Source organism: Salmo salar, chromosome ssa22, assembly GCF_905237065.1.
Source record: "Salmo salar chromosome ssa22, Ssal_v3.1, whole genome shotgun sequence".
NCBI lineage: Eukaryota > Metazoa > Chordata > Actinopteri > Salmoniformes > Salmonidae > Salmo > Salmo salar.
In genome coordinates this window covers 44,086,213-44,098,238 of record NC_059463.1, presented here as the reverse complement: position 1 = coordinate 44,098,238, position 12,026 = coordinate 44,086,213, and the positions used below count along the sequence as shown (strand labels likewise).

General features: G+C 41.9%; 1 protein-coding gene across 26 annotated transcripts in view; it reads right to left on the bottom strand.

Annotated features, from left to right (window-relative positions):
- The window catches only part of cast (calpastatin), a 71,251-nt gene extending 67,861 nt beyond the window's left edge, over positions 1-3,390 (bottom strand). For 21 of the 26 annotated variants that reach the window (XR_006761273.1, XM_045705020.1, XM_045705028.1 and 18 more), the window contains exons 1-2: positions 3,163-3,390; positions 927-1,016 (exon numbers count right to left, since the gene is read on the bottom strand). Coding sequence is in view for 25 of the 26 variants with exons in the window: in XM_045705020.1 (XP_045560976.1) it covers positions 927-1,016; positions 3,163-3,210 (138 nt within the window). In the remaining variant the exon portion in view is untranslated. Of the gene's footprint in view, positions 1-926; positions 1,017-2,389; positions 2,435-3,162 lie in introns of those variants that run through there. The other 5 variants (XM_014167462.2, XM_014167467.2, XM_045705038.1 and 2 more) reach the window with 2 other exon arrangements.
- Between the last annotated feature and the right edge of the window lie 8,636 nt (positions 3,391-12,026).

Here is a 12,026-nt window from a genome sequence, read left to right as displayed (position 1 = left end):
ATTTTGTCTGACTCATCCATGCAGAACTGCTTTAACTCAGTGATAGTTGTGAGTTTTCAAGCATGAAATACTTGTTTCAAGTCCTGCCACAACATCTCAATCAGGATTAGGTCTGGTCTTTGACTAAACCATTCCAAAACTTCAAATTTGTTGCACTTTTTGTTCATGGTCCGCCATTTTAGAGGAGCAAAAGTATTGGGACAAATTAATTTATGTGTATTAAAGTAGTAAAAAATTAAGTATTTGGTCCCATAAGTTTACAGCCAAAAGAACAAAAAATGCTTCACTGTCCTGTCACATCTGCTCCTACAATGCCCTCTACTGCTCATCCTGTGTCTCCTTGACCTGCCGCCACTCCCCCAGTACTCTCTCTCACTCTGTGTGTGTGTGTGTGTGTGTGTGTGTGTGTGTGTGTGTGTGTGTGTGTGTGTGTGTGTGTGTGTGTGTGGTTTCCCTTGCCTGATGCTGTTTTCTGCTCTGCTACAGTTCTGCCCGCTCTGACTCTGGTCCCGGTCTCCAGTCCGACTTCTCGTCAGTCCTGCTACTCTGTCCTGGATTCCCCACTCTACGCTCCCTTGGATTCCACTCCGGACCTGCTTACCGTGGTCCAACACCTCTCGCTCCAGCCTCAGCCTCCGCACCTGGTTTCTGGCAACCCGCCTAAGCTTCCCCTGGCCTGCACTCAATCTTCGCCCTGTGTTTCAATAAATACCTTGGTTACCTCATCCCAGTCTCCTCGTCTGAGTCTGCTCTTGGGTTCACCTGTTCCGCTCCGCGTGACAACTTTTTCACGACACTGTAGGTCTTTAGTTCTCAGTCAGTTATTCATCACATTAGTGTAGTTGAGTGCACCACATCTGCACTAACAGTGGTAATTGGCATGTGTATCCGCACCATGATGTGAACATTGTTTAGAAGGGTCTTACCTGAGCCTTAGAGGCTGCAGCAGCTTGAGTATTATAGGGCCTGTCATCCACCTGCTGCTCTCCAAGTGTGGTACTAGGAGCTGTTCTCTGCTGCAAAAGACACACACATGTCCCTGTTCAGAAAGCTATACTGGAAATATATAAATACAAGTTGAAATTATTTAAAACAAATCCCTGAAGTACATTTTTGATACTAACTGCATTAATTCTATTAACTGGGAATTGTACAAATATTGAATTCAATTGAATTTCACAGATTAAATGTTTTTACAATTCCATTCAAACAGTCCAAACAGTTTAATTCCAATTAAATTCCAATTCAATGAAGATTGTTGAAATTCAAATTGAAATCCAATAACTAACTGCACGGTTAGAAAGGCAGTTCTAAGGTCTGCTGTTGTTGTTGGCTATCTACCCGAGCACTCCGTTACAGCCACAGAAAACCACCTGGGTCTGGGAAGGAAGTGGTCATCTCCACCTATTGTTGTCTGATAGGTTACTAGCATTGTTTTGGATATTACAGTAAAGTCCCTAACTTTCAGTAAAGCCATAATTGTTGTGAAGCCAATGAAGTGATGCTCCATTTTCTTTGAAAGCCAGGATCGTCGGTTTGATTCCTGCTGGGGCCACCCGTACGAAAAATCTATGTATGCATGACTAAGTCTCTTCGGATAAATGCATCTGCAAAATGCCATTTATTATTAATATTATTATTGTTATTATTATTATACCCATTTATTATATTCTAAGAGTGACATTTACCTGTCATAACAACCAACTTCAAGCCAACTAACATAGCCCTGTCAAATTACACTGTAAAACGTTCAATCAAAATTCAGATGGTGGTATGTAACTGCCATATTGGTGTCACAAATATTTTTTTAATTTAACCTTTATTAACACAAATTATCTCCTTATGTGCCAATATATGCAAGTGAATATGTAAATAACAAATAATGAATCTGTCTCAACTTGAACTTGCACACTCAGGAGATGTTCAGAGACTGGATATGCTGTAATGTTTTATCCAAATAAGAGTTAAAGGTAATCAAGTGATCAACACCAATGTCTCTCCATACCTCTGAAAGTCCAAGCAATGGTGCCAGCAGCTGAATGTGTATTTTATCATATCTAATGTTTAAACAGTCACACACCCTACTAAATAATGTTCTAGCCTGCCAAGAAATGTGTCCCAACCCTTTTTTATGCTACATAACATGTCCTTTATTTCACATCAATAGGCTTCTTGTGTATTCGACTACTCATTGTAAACTAATACATCAACTTTACCAAGACAATAGTTGGAATGGCTGTTTTGTTTCCAACAGTGGAACTATTTTAAGTGTCTAAAATAATGCTGCCTCAGATGGAGATACACATGCCCAGATATATTACTGCCTGAAGGATGTTATGTTAATTTTGACGTTGAATGACAAATAGTTGGCTAATAGCCATGTACTCACAAGGCTCATTGAATAGGCAGCATACGCCATGGGAAAAACGGTGAGAAGCAGTTAAGATGAGAAGAATCGACTGTAGCCTACGGATACCTCTGTCCGAACATGTGTAGCCTCTAGTTTATCCTGTTTCCCGTGTCTTTTTTTAAGCAGAATTATTTCCCATGCGTTTCGGGAACATAACCACTCCCTTATGTTCAAACAATGTTACAGTTGACTGATAACGAAGTGTTTACCCTAAACGAAGTGTCTATATGGGGCGGTTGTGGTGATGTCAAGAGACTGCTAGGTTTCTATTCTACGGCATATAGCTTTGTCTTTTTAGATAAGTTTAACCGATGAGTCTATCGTTTCCGAATAACCAATTGACAGTCGAGTGTTAAACTGTATTCATAGCCTTTCATCCAAAACCATAATACGTGTTTTGGGTTGCGCAATTCGTGCGTAATGCAAAAGCACGTTTAAAAAAAAAAAAAAAAGCCTCAAACAAAGCCAAATTCTTGTAATATAGCCTATTCCCTTTTCCATAAGGATATCAGCCAATCGTTTCTCAAAGTTAGTTTTTGTAACAATGACCTCTACCTGGCTACGAGTTAGATGACGCCAATTGAGGCAAAACTTGCGCTTACTCTTCGGACATCTAAACACATGCATATGTTGGAACGTTGCTTTGTCGATTGCACAGTTATGGCCACCTCTAGGTCTAGGTCTCTTTATTTTAAAAAGTTGACTGAAAAAGTAGCCTAACCTGCAACAAGAATTTTAAACGGAAAACTCACCCCCTGTGACTTTTTATGATGGGCATGGCTTCTCTTTTTTCGCGGCATTGCTGGAACGCAAATATCTTCTTTTTTATTGCCAAAAGTTAACGGTGGCTCAACAGATATACTTCTGTAAACAGAATGAGTCAAATCTGCCCCTGTGGTAGGAAAGTACCTGCCCCTCCCGCCAATAACTATTTCTTCACCTATGTTTTTGTTACGTTGCCTATGACACAATCTATTAGCTCAAATGAAGTCAGTGTGTATGTGTGTGAGTAAATCAGGGGGTTTAAGTGCTTAAAGGGGCAATATCCGGTTATTACATCAAAATGTTTTACTTATAAATGAATGATATGTACCCATTGATTCTTGAAGAATATAAATGCCTCATGAGCTTAGTTCAACTGTAGTACCCAATCAGAACCCCAAATATACCTTGTTTTACTTCAGTGTTTGTAAACAAAATAAATGTAAACAAACACTATACAGCCTCAAAACATGGTTAGAACAATAAGTTTGATATCATGGATGGTCAGTCCTTGCATCCATAGCTCTGTCTATGAATTTGAGAGTAGTTACATTTCTCCGGCCCCATTCCCCAGTTTTTTACCGAAACAGGCATCAACTGCTGATTAACACTTTACGAAACTGAGGCTTTTGTCTTTAGTTTCTTATCAGATATTACCCTTCCTTGCTGTAGTTCCCCAGTAACTGTAATACAAACCACAAACCAACAAACCACCCATAACACATACACAGTAGCCTAATTTGAAACCACATCCCAATCATGTGTTTAGTGGAGTAAAAAAGTCAAACAGGGAAGGGTCAAAGCCAAATCCTCAAGCAGAGGTTACATTTGGGCTCCCGAGTGGCGCAGTGGTCTAAGGCACTGCAGCTCAGTGCTAGAGGTGTCACTACAGACACTCTGGTTTGAATCCAGGCTGTATCACAACTGTCCGTGATTGGGCGGCACACAATTGGCCCATCGTCGTCTGGGTTTGGCCAGTGTAGGCCGTCATTGTAAATAAGAATTTGTTCTTAACTGACTTGCCTAGTTAAATAAATACAAAAATCTATATGGGAACATATATCTGATCTATCAAACAACTGATGTGGCTCTATGTATATGCAATCACATGCTGTTCATGACAGCTTCACTAGTGTATTGTTGGTCTAGTAGTCAGTTGTCTTTAATCTAGATTGTGGATTGTTCTTTCTTTAATTAGGCTACTAAATGTAAAGAGAAGTTTTCTCGGTTGTAAACATACTCCTAGAGCTTTTACAGTCTTTCAGACCAGAGTGAGAATCCACACCCCGTAATTACAGAGAACGTAGTCACCACCACGATTGTTTTGATTACGCTCCCAGTAGGAGTTCTATCGGTTATGCCCCCTGGTGGTATTCAATGATACTGGTTGGCGCGGGGATGTCTCGTAATGGATATTCCCACACATTTGATCTAAATTCACAAATTAATCGTTATATTCTCAACCCAAACACCTACGATAAAGCTTCCTAAAAAAAACGGAAGCGTTTTGGGGTTTAAAGTCCGTAAGGGGTGTTGTGTCTTATGTACGACTTCATTTGGGTAGCCTACAAAAGCCTTTTTACAAATATAACTTTGAATTCACAACTCAATAACACCCTTGGTGTAATGGCTAAGGTGTTAGACTGATAGTCCTAGGTATACGGATAAAAGACAGTAATTGGCTGTAGGTATAGCGATGCTTCCACAGGTAGCAGCATGGGAGTTTTGTCCAGGGGGTGGTGCAATTTCACCATTTAACTGTTCTACTTTTATTTGTTTCAACGCTAATATTCTTACCATTTTCCCCCAAAACACTGTTTAGGTCTTAATTTGGCCAATTGCTGCAATGGTGTCACTGATTTAATCCAACAGACATTTCGTAGCGTTTGCACATTTGCTTAAATGCTCCTCATTTGGAACATGGAAAAAACTGCTTATATATTTCTATATAATATCAGTAAAACGTGAAAAATCACATGAGCATATGGTGCTCAATATAAAACAACATTTATAGCACAGGTTACTTCCAACGTAATATGTGGAACGTGTTGAGGGCATTTCATCAGAAGAGTTGGGTTTGGGAATGAAGCAGTGAAGCCTACCGCCCCCACCCTCTGGTGTTCAGACAAGAGAGAGAAACATGCGTCACCAGCGAGTGTGTGAACATCAATGTGTGACCCAGGGATCAGATGTGTGTGTCTGTGTGTACACGCGAGCTTGCAGGAGGAATTATGACGACTGAAACATGAACATATTTCAGTTGTGATGAATCTCTTTTTCATTTTTAATTTAACCTTTATTTAACTAGGCAAGTCACTAGACATGCCCCTTTTTCTGGTCACGTTCTTAGCTGACTACATTGAAGACACATTTGTATTTGTTTGTCATTCTGTCAGATGCTCTTATCCAGAGCGACTTACAGTAGTGAGTGCCTACATTTTCATACTTTTTTTCTGACACATGCCAGATCTCACAACGCCTGGATAGGTGTTTAACATATCAGATAACCACATATGATATATCAATCTGAGGCCCGACTACCCATTCAATAACGTGGCACATAACCATTGGTTGATGCAATGCATGTAGTCGGCCTGGAACGCAACCTCTGTCTTGACCATCTAATCATCCACTGCTTCCTTACTGGCATGATTCACTCCCCACCTCTGTGATAGCTTATGTGTGGTGAGCTTTCTGGCTGTGAAGGAGGTGCTCTTAGTGGAGAAGGTTTCAATGATAAGCAGGGATGTGCTCTTAGTGGAGAAGGTTTCATTGATAAGCAGGGATGTGCTCTTAGTGGAGAAGGTTTCAATGATAAGCAGGGATGTGCTCTTAGTGGAGAAGGTTTCATTGATAAGCAGGGATGTGCTCTTAGTGGAGAAGGTTTCAATGATAAGCAGGGATGTGCTCTTAGTGGAGAAGGTTTCATTGATAAGCAGGGAGGTGCTCTTAGCGGAGAAGGTTTCAATGATAAGCAGGGAGGTGCTCTTAGTGGAGAAGGTTTCATTGATAAGCAGGGAGGTGCTCTTAGCGGAGAAGGTTTCTGTGAGAAGCAGGGAGGTGCTCTTAGTGGAGAAGGTTTCATTGATAAGCAGGGAGGTGCTCTTAGCGGAGAAGGTTTCTGTGAGAAGCAGGAAAGATGGTAAAGTGTTCACTGTATATTTACAGTGAACAGTAGTTCACAACAAACATGATATGGACTGTACAGGTAAACTGAAAGTAAAGCAAATAATAAGTTGAGCTCATAATAAGCAGGCCTCAATAATGACTAAACTAAACCAGCAGTATGCCAACCTTATGGTGCTTTCAAGACAACTCGGAACCTCAGAGTAAAAATGTGCGTACGTTTTTTGTGTAGAGCTTCCAGTTGGTTGATTCTGATATTTTCCAAGTGGTAAACTCGGAGTTCATCTTGATACAACAAATTTCTAAGTCAGAAATTTCAGAGTTTCTGAATTGTCATGAACGCAGCATTATGCTGCATTCATGTGCTATCGGAAACTCAGAACCTTAGAGTCAAAATTAATGTAAGTTATTTGCATAAAGCTTCCTATTTGTTGATTCTGGTACTTTCAAGTGGAAAACTCTGAGCTCATGTTTCTACAAGGAGTTTCCAAGTCGAAAATGTTAGAGTTTCCTAATTCCAACTAGCATGTGAACGCGGCATTACCCCTATCTCATCAAGACAGAAATGACTATGTTTAAATAGCTAGGAACATCCCACCAGGACCATACCATTTACAACCAATCATCAAATAATAGGCCTATTTCTTAAGGAATGAAATAATGTAACACATTCTCATTTACTATTACATCTGCTCTTGCCACGCCCTCTACTGCTTATCCTGTGTCTCCTTGACCTGCCGACACTCCTCCAGTGCTCTCTCCCTCTGTGTGTGTGTGTGATTGTGTTGGCGGAGACAGGTGTACTGGAGTCAGAGCAGATCCCCACCAGCTGCAACCTGTTCCATAATCAAGACCTCGACAAATACTGCCACTTCCACGCTGCCAGATCGTAGCCTCTGCTCAGTTAGTCTGCGTTTTAGCCATTGGCTCATGCATATAGCCTGGTTGCCTTTACCTGATGCTGTTTTCTCTCCGCTACAGTTCCGTCCGCTCTGGTCCCTGTGTCCAGCCCCACGTCTCTTCAGTTCTGCCACCCTGCCCAGAACACCCACTCCACTGCTTCCTTGGATTCTTCTCCGGATGTACTTACCCAACCCCAACTCCCCTTGCTCCAGCATCAGCCTCAGAACCTGGCTTCCTGCAACCCACCCAAGCTTCCTCTGGCCTGCACCCCATCTTTCCCCTGCTTTTCAATCAATAACCTTGGATACCTTTTCCAAATCTCCTCGTCTGAGTCTGCTCTTGTGTATTTGGGCATGCCTTTTGGTCTCACTAACGATCCTGCTGTTTTCCAGAGCCTGGTTAATGATGTTCTGAGGGGTGTGATTGGACTTTTTTTTGTCTATGTGGATGACATTCTGATTTCTTTAAAAGGACCCTGAGGCTCACCAGCAACACGTTCTCCAACGGCTATTGGAGAATAAGCTTTTTGTTAAAGCTAAGAAATGTGAGTTTCATGCTTCCTCTGTCCTTCCTGGGTTACATCATTGCACAGGGACAGTTACAGATGGACCTTGCCAGGGTCAGGGCAGTCAGTGACCTGCATCCTTGAATCTTAAGCAGCTACAGTGTTTCCTGGGGTTTGCCAATTTTTACAGACGTTTCATCCGTAATTACAGCCATTTGGCAGCACCTCTCACCTCCACCTCCGGTCTTTGCCCGGAACAACCTCCACTAAACCCACTTCTGGTCTGCTTTGCCCTCTTCCCATACTCGGTCGCCCCTGGTCATACATAGCTTTGGACTTCGTCACGGGCCTTCCCCCATCTAACGGTAACTCATCCTCACCATTAGCGACAGATTTTCCAAAGCGGCTCACTTCATTCCTCTCTCCAAGCTTCCGTCCTCCAGGGAGACTATGAACCTGCTGGCATCCCATGTGTTTCGGCTGCATGGCATTCCCACTTACATCGTTTCCGACAGGGGACCCCAGTTTACATCCTAGGTATGGAGATCCTTCTGTTCAGTACTTGGAATTAATGTTAGTCCTTCATCTGGATATCACCCCCAGACCAACGTCCAGACCGACTGGGCCAACCAGGAGATGGATTGCCCTACGCTGTGTGACTTCGGCTAACCCTTCCTCCTGGAGAACACAGCTACCCTGGGTGGAATATACACAACGCCTCGTCAGGTACAGTGCCTTGCAAAAGTATTCATCCCCCTTGGCAGTTTTCCTATTTTGTTGCATTACAACATGTAATTTAAATTGATTTATATTTGGATTATATGTAATGTACATATGCAAAATAGTACAAATTGGTGAAAAAAAAACTTTTCCAAAAATTATAAAGAATTTAATAAATGGAAAAGTGGTGCATGCATGTGTATTCACCCCTTTGCTATGAAGCCCCTAAATAAGATCTGGTGCAACCAATTACCATCCACAAATCGCATAATTAGTTAAATTAAGTCCACCTGTGTGCAATCTAAGTGTCACATGATCTCAGTATGTATACACCTGTTCTGAAAGGCCCCAGAGTCTGCAACAACATTAAGCAAGGGGCACCACCAAGCAAGCAGCACCACGAAGACCAAGGAGCTCTCCAAACAGCTCAGGGACAAAGTTGTGAATCAGTACAGATCAGGGTTGGGTTATAAAAAAAATATCAGAAACTTTGAACATCCCACGGAGCACCATTAAATCCATTATTAAAAACTGGAAAAAATATGGCACCACAACAAATCTGCAAAGAGAGTGCCGCCTACCAAAACTCACAGACCACGCAAGGAGGGCATTAATCAGAGGGGCAACAAAGAGACCAAAGATAACCCTGAAGGAGCTGCAAAGCTCCACAGCGGAGATTGGAGTATCTGTCCATAGGACCACTTTAAGCTGTACATTCCACAAAGCTGGGCTTTATGGAAAAGTGACCAGAAAAAAAAACATTGCTTAAAGAGAAAAAATAAGCAAACACGTTTGGCGTTTGCCAAAAGGCATGTGGGAAACTTCCCAAACATATGGAAGAAGGTACTCTGGTCAGATGAGACTAAAAATAAGCTTTTTGGCCATCAAGGAAAACGCAATATGTGGCGCAAACCCAACACCTCTCATCACCCCGTGAACACCATTCCCACAGTGAAGCGTGGTGGTGGCAGCATCATGCTGTGGGGATGTTTTCATCGGCAGGGACTGGGAAACTGGTCAGAATTGCCGGAATGATGGGTGGCGCTAAATACAGGGAAATTCTTGAGGGGAAACCTGTTTCAGTCTTCCAGAGATTTGAGACTGGGACGGAGGTTCACCTTCCATTAGGACAATGGAATATAAGTAGCAGTGTTGGGCGATTTGGAAAGCCATAGTCAGTCAAATAATACTCGTAGGAAAGGTTTTCATCTTTAGCTCACAATCTGTGGATACTATGCAATTAGAAAGGTTCAACATTTATGTAAAACAGCACAATCGAAAAAATATATGACATATGGAAACCAAATGAGTGTGATCTATGGTGATAGGTGGATGGGCTGAGAGTGGCTGAGGGGTGGGATTAGAGCTTATGTTCGGTAATGTATTATGTGATTGCAGCATATAAAAGTACCATGTATGTAAAACGTACAGTCCATTCGGGAAAGTCTTCAGAACCCTTGGTTTTTTTTCTACATTTTGTTATGTTACAGCCTTATTTTAAAATTGATAGTTTTTCCCCCTCATCAATCTACATACAATACCCAATAATGACAAAGTAGCAAAGGTTTTTATACATTTTTTGCAAATAAACTGAAATATCATATTTACATAAGTATTCAGACCCTTTACTCAGTACTTTGTTGGAGCAACTTTGGCAGCTCTTACAGCCTCGAAGTCGTATTGGGAATGACGCTACAAGCTTTGTAAACCTGTATTAGTGGAGTTTCTCCCATTCTTCACTGCAGATCCTATCCGTCTCTGTCAGGTTGGATGGGGAGCGTCGCTGCAAAGCTATTTTCAGGTCTCCCCAGAGATGTTCAATCGGGTTTAAGTCCGGGCTCTGGCTGGTCCACTCAAGGACGTTCAGAGACTTGTCCCGAAGCCACTCCTGCATTGTCTTGTCTGTGTGCTTAGAGGCATTGTCCTGTTGGAACCTTCGCCCCAGTCTGAGGTCCTGAGCACTCTGGAGTAGGTTTTCTTCAAGGATCTCTCTGTACTTTGCACCGTTCATCTTTCCCTCAATCCTGACAGGTCTCCCAGTCCCTGCCACTGAAAAACATCTCCACAGCATGATGCTGTCACCACCATGCTTCACCATAGGGATGGTGCCAGGTTTCCTCTAGATGTGACGCTTGGCATTCATGCCAAAGAGTTCAATCTTGGTTTTATCAGACCAGATAATCTTGTTTCTCATGGTCTGAGAGTCTTTTAGGTCAGTGGTTCTCAACTGGTTTTGCCCGGGGACCCAAATTTGATAATGACAATTGAGTCACAACCCAATATTATGGACTGTTTGATGATTACATTTTATACTGTTGTGTTGCAGCTGCCTTCTTGGGCAGGTTTCACTTGCAAAATAGACTCTGTCTCAATTATGGTATTAAAGAAAGTCATTACACAGCCATATAAACTGAGAAAACATTTGTTATCAATTCAAGAGAATAAGCCATTTAATTAGGCGACCAGTTCAGGAGTGGGGTGTAATAAATGATCAGACTCAGAACATGACATCAAAACCAGTCCAATAATGTTAATGAATAGTAACACATACCAGTGTTTAAAATTGAAAAAACAACAAGCATTAGGAATTCTTAATCATCATCATGGCAATAGTTTCACAACCTTAAAGTGTTTTTAAAGGTGTACGTTTTTACCAGTTCAATAAAATGTAAGATGAATGTCAGAATTAATTAACAGTAATAATTAACATAGAGAACAATAACTCATGAACCTGTTTATGTATTGTGTGTGTGTGTGTGGCCTATCAGTAGGAAAGCTGGGGGGGTTTCTTGAGTTTGATACGTTTATTGACGTTTGGTTGACAGGGCAACTCGAAGGTCATGCTGGCTGTACAGTTTGTTTCTGCTTTTAATTTTCAGCACAGAAGCAGAGAAGCCACTTTCACACAGATAGGTAGTTCTGAACGGTAGCATGATTCTGATTGCATGACAGACGAGAGCAGGATACTCTCCCATTACGCTGCTCCGGAACTTTGGCAGTGTCATTTCCGGGAAGCGCATGCTCAGTCCGCGATCAAACGACAGCTCCAACAGCAGTCTCTTCGTTGCTTGGCAACGTGACACTTCCCATCTCCACTTGAAAGGGGTCCCGTATCCATTCGTCTTGTCTCCTGTTCTCCTCCGGGAAGTAGTCGCAAAACTTTCCCTGCAGTTCGACAAGATGCTGTTTAACGGTTTTTTCAGTGTGTCGCTGTGCGCTTTGTTGATCAGATTCTGAATCTCGAAATCAGCATTGGGAAACATGTCAATTTGCCCAAACGGTAAGCTTCATCTTGAAGGCATGTCCCTCTGTTCAAATCGATTGTGCCACTGATAAAGGAATTTATATGTTTAAGGTAATGACTAAACTATTCCACCCTGAAACCATATAATTGTATGAAATGTGTGTGTGACTAGGCCATTGTGTCACTATGTAGCAATGTGAGAAATGTATAGTTGAGACAACAAAGGACAACTGAACTACAGATTACCTAGTTATAACTCTGAAAACTGACAACAGGAAAGAGGCCCTTCTAATCTAGGTAGGGGAGTAACTGTTAGAAATGGCTTGCAGAAGATAATGAGAAACTATGTGTTAGTA